This window comes from Eublepharis macularius, chromosome 5 (assembly GCF_028583425.1).
Source record: "Eublepharis macularius isolate TG4126 chromosome 5, MPM_Emac_v1.0, whole genome shotgun sequence".
In the NCBI taxonomy this organism is placed as follows: domain Eukaryota; kingdom Metazoa; phylum Chordata; class Lepidosauria; order Squamata; family Eublepharidae; genus Eublepharis; species Eublepharis macularius.
In genome coordinates, this window is record NC_072794.1 from 120,662,360 (window position 1) to 120,685,610 (window position 23,251).

The window sequence follows — 23,251 nt, forward strand, 5'->3', positions numbered from 1 at the left end:
GATCTTAGCTATTCTTAACCTATGCTGGTTTAAGTCAGGGAATTCATTATGGGCCGTGCTAGTATGAGAATGAGACTGGCAGGGTAAGCAGAAGTTTCAGCCCTGAAATACAGAAAGAAGGAAAGTGGATGGGAATAACCCAGCATAAATGTAAGATATTCACTGAAGGAAGAAAAAGAAGATAAATGTCATAAGAAGACAAAGTTATTAAAGAAGAAAGAAAATACAAAGCTGAAAGGGGGGAAACCATTGTGTCCTCCAATTTTCAAGGAAGCATGGGACAACACTTCACAAATGAAGACGGGGAACAAGCTGAGATTGATGTGGCTGAACTGCAAGAATGGTATAAAAAGTTTGTGGTGGAGTGTCCAAGTGGGACGCTCTTCATGCATGAATTCAAACGCTTCTTCGGGGTACAGAACGATCAGGAGGCTGAGAAGTATGTGGAGAACATGTTCAGAGCGTTTGATAAAAATGGGGTAAGCATCCAAAAGACCAAAGTAGTACTTGGTTTTAAAGTAGAAAAGTAGAAGAGTAAACCTGTCTTCTAAATGTGGCGTTTTCCTTTTGATCAAGACATTATTTGCTATATCTCTTATGTCACAGAAGTGACAAATGTGCCAGGGTCACAGCAGTTCATGTAATAGAAGAATGAATGTCTCTCTTTTAGTTAAACATTGCTGCTGAGGCCAATTTTTTCTCTCTCTAACAATTGCCTGTAATTTGCCTGCCAAATATTAAGAATCCTTGTTTTACACTTTTTGCAAAAGATTTGTGAAAGATTGTAGATCTCATTCAATAGTAGTTATGAATACTAGTTATGAATAGTAGTTATGAATACCCAAAGGGCCATGTAGTGAACTGGATAAAGCTAAATGCTTGAATAGTTAAAGCTCACACACACGACTGCTACCTCAAAAGCAGCTCCTGTGCAGTTCAGTGAACTCTGGGACCGTCATCCATAATCTTCCCATAGCAGAAGGAACTTCTGTCATAAAAAAAAAATCGAGATAACTTGATGCACACACCTAAAAGTGAATCACAGCCAGTAATAGTAACATCTTTCTGGGAAGAGAAATAAATGTCTAATGAAGCATCGTATCATTACTAGACAGTGGAAGGAGAGTCTTTGCTTTTGTTAGATAGAGAGAACAGTCCTGAATAGGTTTACTCAGAATTAAGTCTCATGTTATTCAAGGGGGCTTACTCACAGGAAAGTACCCTTAAGATTACAGTCTGAATGTAACAGTTCAAAGTCACTTAGAATAGTTATGTAACAAGTCACTTAGAAAAAAAGATACTTCTTTGCTCAGTGGCTTTGGATAAGACAAGTTATTTTGGGTTTAATCTGTGATAAATGCCAATATGGCCATTTAATGTGACTCCCGTTGATCATGCCAAAATATAGTTACTGTTGTTATTGTTGAAGTACAGATAAAATATTTGAAGTATTTATAGCTACCATGGTCTTAACATTCACCTGGGAAAAGGAACAAGGCTCCATGAGCACAGCTGAGCTTGGAGTTCTGTTTAGCAGGGGAAATACTTCTTATCTGATGTTGCTTCAGTGCTGGCTGTTTTGTCTGGAACTGCCATAATTCATCAGTGCTGCTGTCATGGAAAATCTTAACAATCCAGCTATCAAGTCACTGCAGTCCATTGTTTTCTGTGTTATCATCTTGGCTTTTTCAGAATTGGTTTGTGGCTACATTTTTGGCTTTGAATCGGATTGTTGTGCTAGCTTGTCTTGTGTGGAGTAATAAAATACTTCACAGAATGAGAGGTTGGGTTGGTTACATAGTTGATAATACTTCGCATCTCCTGGTTGCACTGCCATTTTAGAAAGTCCTGCAATGCAGCTTCCCCCCCACCCACCCCACACATACACCACCACTTTTTAAAAAAATGGCTGGAGTTGCTAAGAGAAACTGAAATCAGGACATGTTTCATTCAAAGGCTGATCACAATAAGAAGAAAGGAAGAAGCATGTGCTCCTAATCTTTTCGCATATTTTACTTGCAAGTTCCACTTGTGTGCAACAGTGAAATTGTGTGTCATGAACTATTTTTAAAAAAATAAAGTGCAGGAAGTGAGAATCACAAAAAATTATTATACTAAGAGCTGGCTGTGAAACCCATAAACTGCAAGGGGAAGTACTTTCTAGTGCTGGCTTATAATTTTCCCTCTACTGGTGTGCAAGGGTGAAATAGCATCAGCTGACAGAACTCCAGGAGGCTGTCTGAAATGGATTACAATGACAGTAACAAGCTGTCGGAATTTGACTCAAATGCTGCCCTTATCACATGAAAGCCTGCTGAGAACGAGAAGAGGAGAAGGGAGAGCAGTGAGCTGGCAGGCTTCCTGGGCTAGTTTTCTGGTGATAAATCCAAGAGGAGTCAGTGATGCACCACCTACCTTGAGCCTTTGCTGTAGAGATAGTAATTGCAGGATTGTAATAGGAATATTGTTTTGTATTAAATGTCATGTGGAACCACTTCCTCTTGAGATCCAGGCAGCAGCAGTGTTAAAAGATCTGACTACGAAAAGAACATAAATCAACTTCTGTTTAAAAATGTATGTTAAAGTTCTGGAGTACATGTAATCCGAATGGATGTTGCAGAAAAAGAAGGGGGGAGAGCAAGAGCGTATCTGTCCAGGCCAAGTCTTATTGTGTATGGTTTACATACTTTTCCCATTCTAAAATGAAGAAGAAAGAAAGACATTTCATTACATTCCTGTCTTACATTAAACACAGACTATGTTATAAGGTACGCATCTAGTTAATACTGATCACCAAATAGATTTAAATTACATTTGGCAGTTGCATCAACCAAAAGCTATAGCAGGAACCAAGAGTTCATAATGTGTAGTACATAAGTAAAATAAATGATTAAAAAAACAAGTAAAATATAGCCTAAAATGTTCACATGAAGACTGTAGTGAAGGGCAAAAATGATGGCAATCAACCATATTTTCATTTCAGTCTCCATTAGTTTTGGTTCTACATTTTGTGACAGCTATTGCAAAATAGGCCACTAATTAATTTTAGGATACTTGAGGCCACTGGCTAATAGGTAGGGACAGAAAAGAAATTAAATAGACTCTCCTTTGCCAATTAATTTTCATCTTAATTATATGCTTGCAGTTTTTGTTTTCCTGTCTTACGTAATTTTGTCCTGCCCTTCCTCCTTTCTCTTTCCCATTTAATCATTATTGTTATATGCAACCTGTTTTGCCTATTGATCGATTGATCGACTGATCGCTATTTATTTAGAAAAAAAAATGTGCCACTTCTCCAGGAACCTGCCTGAGGCAGCTTCCAAAATAATAAAAACAAAACATTAAAACACAGTAATTAAAATCCAGCATTTAAAACCCAGCTTAGCACAAAGTCGTAGACATTAAAACAGATGATTGACAGCTTAAAATAACAGTTTCCACTTTAAAACAACGTAGTTTTCAGGTGAGTCTCATGGGGAAGGGCATTCCATAAGTGAGGTGCCACTACTGAAAATGTCCTGTCTCTAGTCATCATCCGCCTCACCTCTGAAGGCACAGGCTTTGTGAGACAGCTCTTAAATGGTGGGTTGGGAATATGGGAGGAGGTCCTTCAAGTACCCTGACTCCAAGCCACTTAGGCTTGGTAAGAACCAGCACTTGAGGTAGGAAACAAATGGGCAATCAGTTCAAATCTTACAGCACTGGGGTGATGCAATCCTTGTATTCCACCCCAGATAATAGCCTGGTTGCTGCATTTTAAATGAGCTGAAGGTTCCAGACCATTTTCAAAGGCATCCCCACGTAATGTGCACTGAAGTAATCTAGCCTGGATGTGTAGTCAGAACATGGATCACCATGGCCAGATCACACTTCTTGAGGAACAGCCATAGCTGGTGTATCAGCTGAAGCTGACAAAAGGCCTTTTGTGCCTTAGAGGAGATTTGGGCCTCCAACTGTAGGCCAGGATGCAGTGGCCTATATGAACATGTTCCTTCAGGGAGCGTGTAAGCCACTCCAGGACATGCCGAGTCCTCAGTCCTCCAGCAGAGTCATCATCTTGTCTGGAGAGAACTTCAGTTTACTGGCCCTTGTCATCCCATCACCATCTCCAGGAAATCTCATGACTTCCACAGATGCACCTGACTCAGCTGTTAAGGAGAAGTAGAGTCATCTGCATATTGGTGGCACCTCATTCCAAATTCTCTGTGATCTCTCCCCAGGGGATTCATGTAGATGTTAAACATCATCTATTTATCACATTGTATCTTGTGCTTCCCCTAAGAAGATCAAAGTAGTGTACATGGTTCTGCTTTCCCCATTTTATCCTCATGAAATAGGTGATACTTGGACAGTGACTGACCCAAGGTCACCCAGAAAGATTTATGGCAGGGTGGGGATTTGAACCTGGGTTTCCAGATCCTACCATACCACACACACATACTCCTCAATCTTTTGTAGGGCTGAGAAATCCCTACCACACAGAGAAATGCTTACCTGAAACAGTCCAATGTGTCTATTTTTGGGTAACACACTTAAGAATGGTGTGGGGGGACAAAAAAGGAAAATTAGGTGGGTTGATAGGTTGGGCAGGAGGGAGAGAAAGATGGAAACGGAAAGGAGAGAGGCTGTGGGGACTGCTGGGGGAGAGCAAAGAGAACATAGTGTGCAGATGGAGATACAAAGGGAAATGAATGCACCCTCTGAAGTCCTTGCAGGTCACCTACTTATCCTTTGGGAACTCGATAGAACAATCTGTTAACTTCTGTTCCTTTCAGTTCTGTGATTTTACAATAATGAGGTAGCTGAAACTGAAATTGTAATGGCTGTATATTCAGGAAAAGGACAGTTTAGAGCATAAAATAAAATAAATGAAAATTAGCTCCAGACAAGTATGAGGAAGTGTAGCTTGATAATATAGCCAAACAGAAATGGAAGAGTGACCCTGTTATAGAGAACTGGTAGTCTTGTGGAACCTTAAAGACCAAAAAGTTTTTATTTTAAAGTACACTTCCATGAACTAGGGCCTACTTCTTCAGATGCATGTGGCAGATAGTACTTAGTAGTGGATAGATAGTTGCACTCTTCCTACTGAGGAAGTTGACACTTAGGAGGGCTATTACATCCGTGCTTTCAAATGATACTGAGGTGACATGTAGCATATTGAAGCAGCTTGGCTGGTTATGTATCCATTCCTGAAAAAGCAAGATCTAGCTACAGGTCCACCCAGAGGGAGGGGGAGGGGGACCTGGCGTTTACTGGAGGGTTATCTTCTCCCAGTCATCTCCTGGTACTGATGTCATTATGCCCATCAGTGGGCATGCTCCTGCCCTTCACAGGAGCCAGTTTGGGCCTTCGTGAAGAGCAGGAGCATCCCCACCGACTGGCGTGATGACATCACTTAAGGAAGTGATGTCATTGCAGCTGGTGGGAGCATACCTGCTGTGCGCTGTCCCGGGAGGTTTTTTGCCTCCCAGGCCCATTCCCTGGGCCTTTTCCCCCTGCTGGCCAGGTGAATGGGGGGGGCAGAGGCTGGGAGTGGGAGTTGCTCTCGAAGACCATGCAGAGCATCAATATCATTCAGAATGCAGCTGTAAAATGACTGACAAGTGCATTCTATGGGAATATATCTTGCCAATTTTGAAAGAATTTCACCAGCTGCCAGCTTGTCTTTGAGCACAATTTAAAGTGCTGGTTCTTACCTTTAAGGCCCTAAACTGTCTGTGAGATATATTGAACTGTTCAACAATTGAGATCTTTGGCCGATTCCAGACGGCCAGAAATAGCGTTTTTTCCGCGGGAATAATCGCTTACCGGCCACGCGTGTATTTTCGCCTCCATCCGCTTTGTCTCGTCTCCATCCGCTTTGTGCCGTGCCGTCCCGCTTCCGGATGTTCACACGGCCAACTGAGGGACCCGGGATTGGTTCTTTCCTCCCCGCCACAACTGACGTCGGGGGCCTTCATTGGTTCACATCTCGGGTTTTTTTTTTTTGGTCTTTTTTCTTGTTTTGCGCAAATGCGCAAATGCGCATGTGTGCGAAAACGCGGCGTTGACGATGCTCTCGATGATTGGTCGGGAGCGTCTCATGAGGTACATTGGTTGACGATGTGGCCCCTCTCAGCCATCTGCCTCGAGATTTTTTGGAAGTAGTCCAGGCTCCTATGGGTGCTTCGGAGAGCTTCCTGTATCTTCTCCTCCCCCCAGAAGTGTAGCAGATCCATTATCTCTCTATGCCGCCAGGACACCCCCCGCTTCCCAGCCACTTCCGCTCCGCCGGCCATGCTGCTCCCGACAAGCCGATATTGCACGAACACAAGTGTGTGTGCCTGTGCCTGCATGCTGTGATTTCTCGGCAACCGAGATTGCCCCCCCCCAAAAAACGCCCCTGCAATCGGCGCACAAGTCTGCAGGGCAAAGGTCAGCAATACGTTTCAGGGTTGGATTCTCTGAGGGTGACAAAATGGCGGCCGATAGTAAAGCCTCAAGTGTGCATTTCAGGAGGGCCACACCAATGCAATTGCGCACATGCGGATAATGGATCGAAAAAAAACTTGGCCATGCATCCTGATGCTGATTATGCATCTGTGCGCATTTGCGCAGTTCTATGTTCACAGACGCGCGAGTGCGCAAGTGGCACCTGTTTTTTTTAAAAAAAAAATAAGGCGATATTGTGGCCGGCCACCCGGCAAAGGTCTGGAAAGGGGAGTGCCTCTCCGCCGCGACGAATCGTCATGAAGTGGCCAAACCCGCCATACCATGTTCACACCGTCCGCTTTTATAGCGCGACCGAGCGCCATGGACCGCAGGTAAGCCGGGACGGGAAATTGCGGGTTTTTACGAGTGCTGTCACTTGAAAAGCGAAAGCACTCGCTTTATTTGTGCCTTTCTGGAATCGGTCTTTGTTGGATATCCTCCTCAATGTCCCTAATATTTTGAAGTGAGATGGGTAGCAAGCAGAGAAAAGCCTTTTTCTGGTGTGACGCATAATCTGTGGAAATATTGCCTTGCGTCTATTTGTCTGGCATCTGTGTTTCTGAGCTTTATAGTGCAATCCTAAATACCCTTCTAAGACCATTGACTTCAAAGGACATAGAAGTGTTTAGGATTGCACTGATCTTCCTGGGTCTTGGCAATAAATGATCATTATTTAGACTTTTATGCTCTCATCTTCTTTGTTTTAGCTGTAGTTATTACTGTTGCTCAGCCACCTCAAAAATTTTGTTGAGAGACTGCTTTAAATAATTGAGAAATGCTTTAAATAATTAAAAAACTTTAGCTTATTTATGAAATCAAGATTCAGAAGTAGCTGTACCACAAGTATGGTCCTGGGCAAATGATTTCTGTCTACATGGACAATGAAAGTAATCACAGGATGTTTCAACCACAAGCCTATGCTTTTCTGTGGAATTATGAACTCCACCCACCATACCTAACCACCCTTCCATACAAGGTCACATGCTGAGATGAGAGGTGAGTCAAGAGTTCCTGAGCCTTTCCAGTTATTCCTACCTCTCTTACAAGTTACTTCAGTGATTGGAGTTCAGAGTCTGATATCTTTAAATAAAACCTTTATTAGGACTAAATTAAATTTCACAAAGTGTTAAGGAAACTTTCAAGTTCCTCAGAACGATTACTTTTAGGTTTCCCCGCCCCATCAAGATGATTACCAGCAAATTGTGATGACGTAAAGTTGCCGAACACAAGTAAACATGTGGGAAAATATACAACAATAAAAACAAACTCATAAATAAGTTAGAAACTAGAATTGCTGCAGTAAATGATACTGAATTTACACATGCTGTAGCCTAGTTGGAATGCTCATCATAAGCTGTTCCATATGAGGCATCCCAAGTGTGCTTGAGGAGCCTTTTGCATTTCCTGATCTAGCAATTCATGATATTGGCACTATTCGACAGTGGCAAATTTGTGTGAGTAAAGCAACATACAAACCTCACACAAACTGTGAAAGTGATGGCAGTTTCTGTGAAGGTTGACTTTGGGATGGTTTCTTGTGGCTTGAATCCCAGCGATACTTGTAAATTGCCTACAGCTGTTTACTAATGTCTAAACCGCTTATGATGACTAGTCTTATTTTCTTATTTTTTAAAAAAAATTGTACTCTTTTTCCTTGTGGCTTAAAGCAGCTTATCATTCCAAAAACATACTAAATATAGGAAAACCCATTTAGAACCCTCCCTCACAAAACATGTAATCAAGGCATATATTATTCTGTAGGGTCACCAATGCAAATAAATGCACACTGTCAAGGTCTGTATGCCAGTTAAATTAAGCTAAAATTACCCAAGCTTTTCAAAATTAAATCCCTGTTTTGTCTCCACAGGATAACACCATTGACTTCCTAGAATACGTGGCTGCCTTGAATCTTGTTTTGCGAGGGAAGCTGGAACACAAACTGAAATGGACCTTCAAAGTATATGATAAAGATGGGAATGGTTGCATTGACAAACTTGAACTTCTAGAAATAGTTGAGGTAAGGAGAAATGTGTCATTTATTACTAGATATGTCACCTAGTTTCATAGATCCCTTCTCTTTGAAAACTGATATCTTGACAATAACTTTGCTCTGATCATTTCACTTGGAGTTTCTGAAACAATGTTGTTATAAAAATGAGCACTTTGATAAGAATAATTTTAATATTTTTGCTTATAACATTCTTTCAGTAATAGTCCTTCAGTGACAGTATATGGATAAAGTTACACACACACACACACACACACACACAAGGATACACATTGATTTTAGTAGGTTTATGTATGTATGATAAGTCAAATAGTAATGACAGTTTCAATATAAAGGCCAGAATCCTAAATCTGTTTCTCTTTTGCCTAGATTTTCAAAAGTGTACAGGTATGAGACAGGAAGGGGGATGGTGCAGTAGCTGAGTTTTCTTGTAGTGTTACAGGTCTTGATGGGGAAAGGGGTTACAACGTAGCTTTAAGAATCGAGAGTTGATCCTGGCTAGGCCAGCAGAGTAGACGTCATAGGTGGTAGTAGAGAGATCCCAGGAACCTAGAACTGCTTAAGAATTAAGACTCAAAAACAAAACCTCTTTAGGGGAATCACTGGTTTTAATGGAAGATAAAAGGGATTACGTTATCATCACAATAACTTAATAACTGTTGATGAACAGACATTAAAACATTGGAATCGCACTAACATTGGAAAAATCTGTATTATGGGCAGATAGCGGTATTCATAAGTGAGAAAAGAGATTTTGGAAGAGCAGAAATATTTATATGCATTCTTATCATCTTGTTCTTTGTGGGCTTCCACACTGGGGAATTCCCCCATGCCCCTCCAGAAGGAACCTAAGATCATGAGGGGAGGAGGTTTATAACATCCTCCTCCACCATATCCCCTTCTTTCTCCCCTGAGGATGCTGCCAGTTTCAGGAAGGAGGGAGTCCTTGATCCATGCTGGTTGGGCTTTTATAACTCTGACTGGCCTCATGCCTTGCTGACCCCACCCCTTTCAGCCATAACTCCATCCTGAGTTGGAGCTAACCAGCACAGCCCCAGGCCCTGCTGTATTTACCCCTCGACATGTGTCATTGCCTTCCTCTTCAGTAAACTATTCAACCACAGTCTGGGTGGCCACCACCCTGCCTCCCCTGCCATCATCTAAACAGCTGTGGCCACCAGCCAGGGCCAGGTCACTTGGCTGTCTCACCCATTGTCAAGCGGAGACTGTCAGGTCAATGCTCACCTGTCAGTTCCACATGAGGGCTTCCTATGGCCTTGCCAAGGTCTGGACATTCTTATAAGCTTAGCAATCGAATGAAAAATTAAAAACAATGCCATATGATTTGAGAGCCCGTACATGCAATGCAACGTGGAAATTGTGTAAAGGAGCAACGAAAAATATCTCAAAAAGATTACAGCCCCAGTTGTTATTAAATAATAAGAGTTAAATATGGGAAGAACTATTAAGCTTAACCATCCCCCAGTCAGAGTAACAACATTGGCTGTCATTTAAAAAAGCCAAATCTGCCTCTGCTTGTCCCCACACTGCCCTAGACACCTGCAGAGCTAATTACTTCTAGTAAAATTAAACCTTGAGTTCTTTACTGAGCCAGCCTGTCATCTTAGGTGAGTAATGAGCATCAGGAGTGTAAGGAGCCAATGACCTATATCATCAGAACCGTCTGTCTTAGGTAAATTTGTCCTAGATTTAAGGTCACTAGAGATTTATCCATGGCAGGGTCAAGCCACAGTCTGGTAAAGAGACATGCTTCCAAAGAGTAGCTGAGATCAGAAGACCAAACAGAGGAGAGAAAAGGGGAAAAGAAACACTGGCTCAGAATATGTCAGCCTGAGAGGAGAGAAAGTGATGAATTAGGAAGTCTTTGAGTGGTCATGATGATAATTGAAGGATTTGTTCAAGGAAGTAATGCTCAAAAGGCAAGAGGGGGATGTATTTTAAGGAAAGACAGATGATGGAACAGGAAGGATTAGGAAGTGGGACGGGGTCAGAGGCCAGAGAGCTGGAGCGTCGCCTGTTGACACGAAGCAGCTCCAGCCAGTCATGATGCTTCCACTGATCAGCCTAGTCAGCTTGTATTGCATTGTGGCCCTCCACAATATATATTGCATGCAGACACATGTAACAGTAGACCAGTGGCCCATTTAAACTAGAAAAGTCAATTCAGGCAGTGTGACTTGGATTGAGGAGGCAGCAAGGGGGAGGACGCCCAGCTTTCCTCTGATTCCTTGCTCCTAGTATCACCCCACCCCACAATAGTAAGTTATAAGAGCAAGCAGGGTGCCAGCAGAACTGATGGAGACATTTCTATCCCAATCCTGAATATGATGCTGACTGAATCTTCACAAGCAAGACTTACCCAAACAAGAATTATTGGGTGTATCTTCACTCCACAAGTCTCTTTTTGTACATTCTCCCTTGCCCCAGGTCAAGAAATGCCCACATTCTCCTAGTATTTAGCAATTTCAGTATGAAACATACTTAACCATCTTCTGTCTTTTGATGTGGGGAATTCTATTGTCCCTATGGTTATAGCAGAGAAAATTAAAGTAAGATATACTGTCAAAGGGAAAATTGCAACTATAGATGACTAAATTATATTAATTTATAATGGAAATGTATAGCCTTTTTTTTTCAGATATGGTATTAAATTAATTTAAAACAGTTTTAGCCCACCTTTCTTCCTGAAAGGATTCAACCAAGGTTACAATTTTGTTTTAAAAACATATCTCTGAATAAGCCAGGAAATAATTAAAATCTGCAAAAACAACAATTAAAACTGATTCAAAAACTAGAAGTCAATCAATATACAATCTACTCTATGCAATGGCTGTTAACTAAATAGAGCACAGAGGTGCCTCTGAATATCATGTGCTGGGGATAAAGACAGGAGGGAATCGTCCTGCCTGTACATTTTCTGGAATCATCTTTCTAGCTATTATTGAAATGTATTTATTTTATTTGTTTAGGGAATTTATATGCTGCCTCTCCAGACACCTGCTGGAGGAGACCCACAAATAAAAGCAAAACTGTAAAAACATAGAACAACAGCATCAATATTCAGTATTAAAATCAAGCTATTAAAACTAGTTGTCATACTGGACATGCCCTTATTTTGATTGGTCAGTTTTTTTCTTGTGTTCTTAACCATTCCCTGAGAAGATCTGTGTTCCTAACAAAGGCACCCCAAGACTGTGTTAATGCACTATTCTGGTTACTCCACCTCAGAAGAGATTTCATAGCCTTGTCTCTTACTTGTAGACACATCTCAGAAGCATGAGGATATTTCATCCCCTAAATCGTCATTGTAGTAGGAATAACCTGCAGAATTGGCTGGTTCTACTCTGAGAAATATGCAGTTGGATAATACATCAGAATCTGACCCTAATGGTGTCCATTCTTTAATGTAGTTAATGCAAATAATTCAAATACAGTAATTAACATTTGATAACAGTTGGAAATGTTCAGATATGACTATTATTTTGGCACCTCACTGATTTCAGTTCCCCAAGAAGAGGAATAGTGAGGAACTCAGTAAATGCATACCTAAAAGACACATCATCCAAGTCACAGTTCATGAGTGGAAAGCATTGTTTGTGGAAACACTCCATTAGATCCAAGACAATTTCCATGTTTTTAAACAAAATAAAGCATGGGGTGGTGATTTGGGGCGGAGAAGAAGCAACTTTTTAATAGTTTTATAGGTGGACTGGCTCATGTACTCTGGGTTGCCCAGCTTTTCCATAAACATGTAAATTGGAGAGTGGGCTGGGTTTATTTTTCCCCACAATAGAGTATGCAGGTGAGAAGAATCACTACTTCCTCTGTATCTTACTCCAGTTTATTCTGTATTTCTCTCCCAGTCTGGCTCTGATGTTAGAAGTTAGCCAGCTTGGCAGCAAAAATGCTGAAATCAACAGCATATGGCAAGTTAAGGTATGAAAGCATCAAGGTGCAGCTAATCCTCACCCATGCACTCCATATTAAAAACAGACACATACCACCTCCCACTGGAGGATCCCAGCAAAGGATGAAAAACAGACTTACAGTCTTACCACTTTGCGCCTATAATGCAAGCAAGATCTTTACTTGTTTATAAAATGGGATGCTTCCACCTGCCTGCCTGCATGTTATCAAGGAGGATCCATTGAGCGAGGGGGTATAATATCTGAGAATTCCATCCAAATTGGATGAAAGCCAAAAAGTTACAGATGGAAATGTATTTGCCTTTGAAACCCATGGAAGGGAATAAAGATTCTGAACAGGTTCAATAACTATAATAAAGGAAAGATTTTTTTTAAAAAAATCAAAAACAAAACAAACAGAAAATAATTCAGATTAAGTTTCTGTGCACGTCTCTAATCTCTGGAAACTGATTATCAGAAATGGGCACATTTAATCCCCTTAGATGTCCCACCAATCAGTGCAGTGAAGAACATCTCACAGATGGAAGTAACCTCAGTTTTGCATGTATAAATCCACCTTACACATCTTGACCATGCTAACAACCCCCTTCCCCCCAAGTCTCACTTGAAGTTACAAGATAGACTAGGATGTTTTTTCTGTTGCTTTTTGTCTCTGATTTATAGTCTTTTGACTGACAATATTTTACACCTTTAGCTCAGAATCATACTTTTGTTGTTGTTGTTACTGCTGCTGCTGCTGCTATTTCCCCCTTAACATTACTTCTTTCATAATTGATCTTATTCCTTACAGGCTATTTATAAGCTTAAAAAAATATGCCAGCCTGAAGAAGAAACAGATGCCCCCCGTCTCACTCCAGAGGAAGTTGTTGACAGGATATTCCTGTTAGTGGATGAGAATGGAGATGGTAAGATGTGTAAGGTTAGGATAATATCAGTGCCTGTATTTGTAACCATGTTGCCTGGCAAATTTTTAATTAGTACACTGACATTTGTTATCAAATAAGTAGAATTTTGTCATTTTAGAACATGAGGCTGACTTGACTGGCTTCAATTAATTTAAAGTTTTAGGGATGTTCCCAAAGTAAAAATGTTATGGACCATAAGATGACAGATATACTTCAACTATATGGCAAAGGGGCATTACACAGACCCTGATGTCACACACACAGAATAGATGGGATTTCATTTGTTCTGCTGCATATTTGATACATTGTCATTAACTCTATCTTGCATTGATTCTTCAGGGCAGTTGTCTCTGGATGAGTTCGTTGATGGCGCACGGAAAGACAAGTGGGTGATGAAGATGTTACATATGGATATGAATCCAGGAGGATGGATTGTTGCACAGAGGAGGAAAAGTTCACTGTGCTAATAGTTGCCTACATAACTTGGAAAGTGTGACAATGGAAAGGCTCAGAGTATTGCAGTTCCAGATGTTATCACATCCTTTCATGCTGGAACTATCTGAGAATTCAAAGAATGCTTCAGGTAACTCTGAGAAACTGAGCATCCATTTCTTAGACATGCATGCTGAAAGCAAGATGGAGTACTGACATCTGAAGACCACTGCTGACCAGCCAGGCTAGAGAAGACATGTATACTTGCCATTCTGTCTATTAGCTCACATTTACAGTTGCATCCTGAGCAACTAAAGTACAAAAGTCTTGACATGAAACCTGAGTGACATTTGGTATGTTCAGTTCATACAAAGTGACTGGTAGGTGAGTCATCCTGCTTTCTTTGTAGATCAGTGTGTACAATGCCAGAGGAGATACAAGTTTACTGAAACAAAGGAAGTGCTTTTGTAACAGACTTTAAAGAGGTGGCTGACTACTCTGTCATGATATTTAAGTTGTGTGTTCTAATGGTCTTGTTTTCTGTGCAGACTTCAGTACATGTCCTGCTGCAAATTTAAACAATATGGACGTTGTCTCATAACATGAAAATCAGACTTTCTAACTTCTTTTGTAACATTCCAAGCATGCAACAAATATTATGAACACAAAAAAATACTGTATTTAATGTAACCGCAGGACCTAAGTAGATGGAGTATAGGACACAGATACTGAATGCAACGTGGAGGGGGGTGGTCTTTATCCACTCATCCATTGGTTTTTGGAAGGTTTCTTCACATGGTAGATTGAATTGGAGCCATTCAGATTGCAGAAATTCCAGTGTAACTGAGGAAACCTTGGAACAATTCAGGTGGCCCTTCAGACTATGGTTGGAGGATCATGAATGTGCCATATGCTCACACATCTTCTATCCTTCTCATGCACTGTCCCTCTCCCATTACCTACTGGTTTGTAATGGAAACCTGCAATGACATCCACATTGAGCAAACAATAGTTGGCGCTTATCAAGATTGCCTCCAAATCATGGTTTGCAAACTCACTTTTGACACTAATTTCAGCTCATGGTTTTAAAGCAAACACTAACCATAGTTTGCCAAATTCAGATGTCATGTTCAGATAACGTGAGATTCTGTTATACATTCCCACCACGTTTAGAATATTGGAATGGAACAACTGAATTGGCTCTGTGTCCTGAATGAGAGGCAATGATGAGAAATTTACGGAGGAAATGTCCATATTTGCGAATTCTCAGTGTAGTCTTGTCATATTTCAAGATTTATAAATAAGTGCAGGAACAATTATGGTCATCTTTCACAGTTGCTGAGTCTACAACATTTTTTGAATGGTGAACAGTCATCAGTTGATCATTAGTGTATAGCCTCGTATATATTATTATAGTTACTAAAGTCCTTCAAATACAGGAGAACTCATTTATTTGAGTGGCCTGGAGTACATTCATGTACTAAGGCCTAATTCTCATAAATAGTAGATGAGGTGATAGAACCAATAACTGGACTACACTATTTCAGTTGCAAATGTGGACACTCAAGATGCAGTGTTCCATTTCCCACCCCACCCCCCAAACTCCTGCACAGATAAAACTAGCATGTCAGGGATAAAGTTAGGTTAAAAACCTGCCTATTGCATCTGGGTTTTTGTGTGTGCAGGGTTTTTGGCTTTGTCTTTATAGAGAGGAGCCATTAATCATATGAGCCCCCAATTGCAGACTAAAATAGTACAACTTAGGCACTGCTGTTTGTGAGAATAAGGCCAATGAAATCAAGACAGGCCTATGAGATCAAGACAGATGGGATGTTCTGTTTACATGTGATTATATAAGACTAATATATGGAGAACACTAGTCTTGTGCCTGCAACCTTTCACATGCACATCTCTGATATAGCGGAACAGGATTTTCTTTGGATGTTGTAAAGAAGTAGAATTAGCATAGAATGGTGGTGAACTCTTGCAGACTCTGGATATCACACCAGTGATGATTTGAGTCAGCTATTTCCATGCCACGGCTTGCTGCAAAGCCTATTTGCAATGTGGTAAAGATCTCATGGGTCAGTTTGCACCAGCATTCAGCCTTTGCACAATGTGACCTACCATTTGGTGCCACTGTGGAGACACTAGAAGAGCAAAGGCCCAGGATAAGAAGGGCCAAATGCAAAGATAATTTATTTGTAACAATGTGCAGTAAGCCTGTTTTTTTTTCTTTTTTAAATTTTTTTTATTCAGTTCAACAATAACAGTGCAACAATATTGAAGATAATTATAAAATAGAGATTATAAATTACAGTAAGGACTATAAAATTTGTTTAAACATTTACAACATTATCGGGTGTATGTTAAACAATCACATAACAAGATTTACAAAAAGCTAAGTAAACAGAGGGAATTACATTATCATTATATCTTATTAAATTAAAGTGAGAAATTGCAGATGTTTAGGAGGGTGTAGTTCAGTAACAATGAGATATTCAAAAAACGGAAACCATTTAGTTAAAAAGTCACTTTCTTTAATATGATTTTGTGCTTGGTACAAATCATCATGGATTTTCTCTTGGATATAGTGGTCCCATATTTTGCTAATCCAACCTTCCACCATTGGAATTTTTGTAGATTTCCAGTTACATGCTATTAGAGATTTAGCTGCCATCAACAGGCTTCGTATTAATTCTTTTCTAATGTGAGGAATTATAACAGTATCCCATTGATCTAAAAAAATCAGTTTAGGGTCTAATGGAACAAAGTAGCCTGTAATCTCATGTATTTGTCTTAAATGCAGAAAGCTTGTTGAAGAAAAATATTTCCAACTTTAACTTAAAATATAGTTTCAATTCATTTTCTTTATTTAAACATCTATGTAGGAGGTCGCAAATATTGCTTATTTTTTTTCCTGTGGCCTTTCATTGTAAAATCCAGGCTTCTCATTCGTTTTATATACCACACTTCCATTATTTTCTTAATTTAGGAGACTTGGGGTTGATACTAAGTAGGTAAATTAAAATCTTTTCAGTGACCCTGTACATGTGTGAATTCTGAAACCACATTTTGAACAGTTGCCACTATTCTATATGTAAGTTGCAAAAACTTAAATTATGGAGGATTCTCCCCAAATTATCTACTTTTAGTGGAAACCAGTATCTCAAGTCCAGATGACAGCCAGCTAATGTGGAAAAGCTCCACATTTGATTTCAGTGTGTTTATGTTGCTGCTGCAGTGAGTACTGAGTAGAGATGGGCACGAACCAAAAAAAATTAATGAACCAGCAGATCGTAGTTCGGTGCTGACGACGAGCCCAAATTAATGAACCGCAATTAACATCTCCCATTCCTGAACTGGATCATGGATTGTGCAGGCCAAAGCGGGGCATGCTGGTATTCTGAGCTACGTGGGAAGGTGGGTCCTGGTGGCAGCCGCCGGGCCTGGCGAGCACAGGGAGGCGGCAACAAGCTGCCTCCCCTCAGGGGGCGGGGGGTCTGGCCGCTCACCGGCGGCACCCCCCATGTGCCCGCCAGCCAGGCCAAAGTGGAGCGCGCTGGTATTCCAAGCAAGAAAGGAATGGTGGGTAGTGGCAGCAGCCGCCAGGCCTGGCGAGCACGGGGAGGCGGCGGAGAGCCGCCTCCCCTCAGGGGGCAGGGGGTCTGGCCGCTCGCCGGCAGCACCCCCCATGTGCCCGCCCACCATGCCAAAGTGGAGCGCGCTGATATTCCAGGCGAGAAAGGAATGTGGGTGTGGACAGCGGCCGCCAGGCCTGGCGGGCACGGGGAGGCAGTGTTGAGCCACCTCCCCTCAGGGGGCAGGTGGTCTGGCCACTTGCCGGCGGCACCCCCTATGTGCCTGCCCACCATGCCAAAGTGGAGTGCGCTGGTATTCCAGGCGAGAAAGGAATGTGGGTGTGGACGGTGGCTGCTGGGCCTGGCGGGCACGGGGAGGCGGCGTTGAGCCAACTCCCCTCAGGGGGCGGGGGGTCTGGCCGCTCGCCGGTGGCACCCCCCATGTGCCCGCCCGCCAAGCCAAAGTGGAGCACGCTGGTGTTCCCAGCGATACATGAATGGTGGGTGCTGGCGGCGGCTGGCGGGCACGAGGAGATGGTGGAGAGCCACCTCCCCTCAGGGGGTGGAGGGTCTGGCCACTCACCAGCAGCACCCCCCATGTGCCTACCCGCAAGACCAAAACGGAGCGCGCTGGTATTCCCGGAGTGGGTGGGAGAGGACCTGTCATCATGAGGAGGGGGAGGGGGAATATCCCCCAGCATCCGCGGGTCTTCACCCAAGGGTCCCACCGAGGAACAGTGTGGCGGAGGCAGCCAACAGTACACACCTTCCTGCCTTGCCGGAAAGAATGAGAGGGAGAGGACCTGTCATGTGGGGGGTAGGTGGGAAGATCCCACCCCCAACCACCCCCGACTCTACATTCAGTTCTCCAACCATATACTATTCTCTAACTAACATTCATTCTCTAATGTTTGTGCATACATTCTAGTATCTTTTGCATTACACTGATACATTCTGTACTGTTTGTCTCTTTCTCTGTTTTTGATTTTCAGTCCTTTTCTTCATGGATGTGGCGTGTTCTGTTCGATTCTATATCTCCTTGATGCATTCGCATTCTATTTCTACTTCTAGAACGGTTGATATCTGTGTGCCCCTTTCTATATGTTTCTCTGTTTCTCCCTCTCACCATCTGTTTGCAACTTTCGATCTCTCTCTGTTTCTTCCTATGTGATTCCACCACTATTTATCTGAATCTCTCTTTCTATGTATATATCTGTCCTTTATTATTTCTTTCCATCTCTAGCTGTCTTTTTTTCTCTTTCAATAACCCGAGGGTCCCGCTGAGGAACAGTGCGGCGGTAGCCAGCTCCTGAGCCATCAGCCTCGAGGTTGTAAGCGGCGCTGTCCCAGACCCCGAGGGGACAACCTCTGTCAGCGCAGCCTGCCGGAGCGCTCTGCTCTCACCAGTATCACCCTCAGGGCAAAGTGATCCTCCCACTGACCCCCGCTGAGAAGAGCGGGTGGCCCCCTTTCTTCCCCCAATGGATGTTTCACTGGGTGAGGAGGGAGACATGCTCGGGCGGTGCCTCTTCAGGTGCCAAGTCAGGGCCGTTGAAGACAGGTGCTTCGAGTTTTTGCCCCTGCGCACCAGCATATCACAAGCACGGCACCGCACCACACGGGGGTCATCAGGAAGGGCCCGAAAGTGCCTCCATATGGAGACCTTGTAACGCCGACTGCTAACTGTCCCAGGGGAAGGAGGACAAACAGTTACAGGCTGCGGTGCAGGGCTGGACACAGATGACGGGGTGAGGGGTGGACTGCGGGAGGGGACACCACTGAGAGTTTGGGATGGGGACGGGAGGGATCTTTCATAACACACATACCATTCCTCCAGGGATCCATCGCCCGCCCACCCCTCCTCAAAACGTTAAGAGAGATTCTCTCCCTTCTGCGCAAAGACCTCTTGGGCCTCCACAGACCACATAGGTGAATTGGGGGGACCGGGAGGACTCCCTGCGGCCCCCGAGCCACACCCACTACTGCTTTCCACAAGTGAATCCAGAGGACTGCCATCGCACTTCACCCCACAACCACCCTTGGCAGCCAACACAAGAGGAAGACTCATTGTGTCACCAAACTAGATTTAAGGAGGACAGGAAAGGAGATGACTCTGTGTGCCCTCCGCCACGGTGCCCACTGAGCTTGGCCCCAGAGCCAGGTAGCAGCCCTGGAACCAGAGGAGATAGATCCCTATCCACCAAAGCCAAGCTCAATTGTACTCTCTCAGTCTCTCTCTCCAAAGGCTAGCAAGTGGCAAGCAAGAGCTCTGTCCCACTCCACTGCTCGCAGAAAGTGAAACCCAGCCTGAGAGCCCATGGCTATTTCTAAGCATGGGTCCCATTCAGCAACACAGGAGGTCTGTGTTTGGCCATCAGAGCTGCCTATCAGGGTTTGCAGGGATGAGATTGGAGTGCCCATGGCTACAGAACACCCCCTTCCCCCTCCCTCCCCTGGGTGTCTTCTCCCAACTTGTAACCGCTCTGTGGTTGGAAGGAAGCCCTACTGATCAAGGAAAGCTGGGCTTCCATTCGGGTTTCCAGGGCGACAGAGGGAGGGCAGACAGAGCTCAGGCATTCCCCTGGCTCCATTGCCAGGGGAATAGACTGCTGGCGCCTGAGTGTCTGGCTTCCTGAACCGTGCCCGAACACCCCGAACCGGGCCTCTCCCGACCGCTGTTTCGTTGGCCGTGGCCGATCATGATCCGCCGGGTCACGATCGTGCGATCGCCATTTTCGTGGGTTTTTGACGTTCATAATGCGGTTCATGCCCATCTCTAGTACAGAGTTTTGAAGAAAGAATAGAAAATAAGAGAGAGGCTTGGAAATGACTCAGAAATATGCTAACTTTTTTTTTTATTTTAACCCACTGGCAGTCAAATAGAATTTGAATTATTCCATACCATTGGCTTTGCCCTGTTTTGGGAACTCTTTGTGTCTGGGAATTTGCAGAATCAGGGATCCTAATTAACTTATGCTGAATTTGCATGTCAAGGGTATTAGATGGGAAATACACAGAATATGGCGCTGGAACTGTGGACTTCATGCAGTACTTGAACTGGAACAATAGGAATTCTGTTGATCACTGTATGATGCCTACCTAGTATTTTGTGTGTGTATATGACTTGGCCTTGCCTTGGGCCACATGTGTACTGCCAGGTGGTTGTGTTCCACAAGAATATTACTAGGCCCAAACCTTTCCTTCAGCCATCCTGCATCACACAACAGTCCTGCATGAATAGCAGTCTTCGTTGTGTCCACACTATGCCTAAACTTGAGAGTACTACAGTTATCATGGATGCCCAGAGCAGATCTCAGCAGCTTGTAATTATTCATCTCAGCACATCTGAGCACCATCCTTGCAAACATGGCCTTAGCCCGATTTATGTTCTATAAAGTAAAGGAGAGCCCCAAAAGCTGGCTATCCATTGCCTTGTGCTTTGCTTAACCATTTACACTGGACTAGTTTTGAAACTCTTCTGATATCATACTATTTTAGCTCCTGGAGATATGCCTGATTTATGCTAGTAAAAATCCACTCCACCCAAAGATTAGTGATGCCAACCTACAGCTCAAGATTTTGACTAGATGAATAGTGGATAGAATATCTTACTCCATGTTGGCCATAGTCGAAGGCATGACTGCATGCTAGCAATGTGCATTTTTTAAAAAATATTTCAAGCCACAAGTTTTAGCATCTAAACTCAAAGGACAGAGCTTGCATTTTGCTTTAATTTTTGACTTCTCTGTTATCTTTTTCACAATGGCATTTTGCTGACGTTACAGTATTTTTCCATAGCACCACTGGTAGAAAAATCCAGTGCAGTTTCTGTTGCTAATGAGTTCATGAGTTGATATTGCTAATCTCTGTGTTGCTGTATATTGTAGTAATTAACCACCAGAAGAGTTTTGTAATGTATGGATAATTTTAAAATATATTAAAATGGTGTTCTGTCTTTTCTATTTTCCACAAAGTACAATGTCAGAATGAAATTAACAGATTGTCCCAACGGAAAAAATACCTCTTCATCGGGCAGTCTTAGTGATTCTGGGGCCCTGAGCAAGCATCCAGGGTGGGCCCCAGAGTCACTGCCACCCATCAAGGGCCCTCCCTGCCAGGTCCAAGCAAGGACAGCTCACTCCGTGTGAGGTGGCTGGGAGCTGTCGCTAGAAGCCAGCTGCCCAACCTTTTGATGAAACAGGCACAAGCAGCTGCTGCTGAGCTGACTGCCCAAGCTCTGACTGGGGTGGGCATGAGTGGCTGTTGCTCCAAGTGGTCAGCCCAAGCCCCAGAGAGACAGGTGTGAGTGATGGGGTGAGGGCATGAGCAGGCGGGGCCCCCTACAGCATGGTGCCCCTGTTGCTCATTGGTTAATATCACCCTTGATTTTTTTTTTATTGAAAGATTTTATTCTAAGGAATACTCACTCAAAAAGGTATTTCAGGTGGGTCGCCATGTTGGTCAGTAGCAGAAGAGCAAGATTCGAGTCCAGTAGCTCCTTACCAACTAGATTTCCAGGGTATGGACTTTCAGTAAGGGAGCTTTGACTCTTGAAAGCTCATACTCTGGAAATCTAGTTTCTACTGGACTCGAACCTTGCTCTTCAAAAAGTGTTGGGTCCTAGTAAGATAGGAAAATTATATGGAAAGGTCTAGAGAATTCAGCTATGTATAATGCAGTGAGTTTGACTGGAAAAACTTAATTTAATTAAATTAATTTTCTGCAATTCACATATTTTATCTGACTCAGAACTCTCACAACCTTACCACAGTGTCCACCATTATCCACCTCACCACCAATTTTCCTAGAGTTGTAGATTATTATGGTATATCATGCCATTGTTGTTCACTGTGTTCATACTCATTTCTCTAGTTTTTATTAACAGATTTCAGAGGTTATTAAATGCTTCAAAAAACCTGCAAAACTTTTTTTGATGGAAGATTATAATGGGGCAAAAGTGCATGCCACAAGAAAGTCTGTCTCCATCAGTCTACTTTCAGCTCTCCTAAAATTGTTTGTCTCAAGCCAAGACTATATAGTTGGTATCTTGCAGCATCCATTCCATTGCTCAATCCATTGCTCAAGTCACCTTCCTGAAGATCAAGAAATAATTTTCTCTTTTGGATGGAATTCAGAGGAATTTTTTTAAAAGTTTTTTTACTTTGAATCTCAGAAAAACTTTCCAAGTTCATCAAAAAGTTAAATGTTAATTTCCCAAAAGAATTTTTCTCAAAGAGATACAACTTTTAAAAAGTGTACAAACACTCCTCTTTGAAGCATCTGAAAATGTAAACATTCTAGGTACATGTTTTTGCCAGTCCTGCCAGTAGAGCTATAAAAAGAAAACTGACTTCCTTACTAATTTAATAACTTTTGACCAGGTCAGAATGTTTCCGTAATCCACTTTCCAGACTTACAGCCTGAGATTGGATTGCCTTGAGCTGATCTCTCATCAGGCTAATTTTGGAAAATTGGAAGTGAGCATCAATGGCTTAGGCAAAGCAAGTTCTGACTCACTCATACTGTGAGTTCCTCCTTGTAATGGTTCCCAAAATAATATGTACATGAAGATAAAATGATGAGGTCTGAAGAAAGACAATTGTGCTCTTCCCATTAGGTGCCATACAGTTGGTGTCTGAGTCAAGTTTATGGCCTGGATCCACTGATGTTCAAGCAGAAAATGAAATGATGTTCAAGCAGAAAATGAAATGATGTTCAAGCAGAAATGAAAAGAGACTTTGCGCAGTTCTGTTGCACAAGATCTTGTGTAACAGTTAGCACATTCCCTATATATTATAGTGCCTGGAAACTGGTTGCACAAAACCTTGCTCTAGCGGAAATGCAAGTGGGATACAGAGTTACTTAGTGCAAGTGGCTACCTTGGTTTTTTTTCTTGCATTTCTG

At 42.6% G+C, this 23,251-nt stretch overlaps 1 protein-coding gene across 1 annotated transcript; it reads left to right on the forward strand.

Moving 5' to 3' along the window:
• The first annotated feature begins 247 nt into the window (after nucleotides 1-247).
• Nucleotides 248-17,143, forward strand: GUCA1B (guanylate cyclase activator 1B). Its single transcript, XM_054980503.1, has 4 exons — nucleotides 248-479; nucleotides 8,342-8,491; nucleotides 13,220-13,334; nucleotides 13,674-17,143. The coding sequence occupies exons 1-4, from the start codon at nucleotides 276-278 to the stop codon at nucleotides 13,799-13,801; spliced, it is 597 nt and encodes a 198-aa protein (XP_054836478.1). The 5' UTR covers nucleotides 248-275; the 3' UTR covers nucleotides 13,802-17,143.
• The last annotated feature ends 6,108 nt before the right edge of the window (nucleotides 17,144-23,251 follow it).

What these genes read in the sequence shown, in the direction of transcription:
- GUCA1B (XM_054980503.1), top strand. Translation starts at nt 276, where the DNA reads ATGGGACAACACTTCACAAATGAAGACGGGGAACAAGCTGAGATTGAT. An exon ending in GAGCGTTTGATAAAAATGGG is followed by an intron (nt 480 to 8,341) that starts GTAAGCATCCAA and finishes TTGTCTCCACAG; the next exon opens with GATAACACCATTGACTTCCT. An exon ending in AGTGGATGAGAATGGAGATG is followed by an intron (nt 13,335 to 13,673) that starts GTAAGATGTGTA and finishes TTGATTCTTCAG; the next exon opens with GGCAGTTGTCTCTGGATGAG.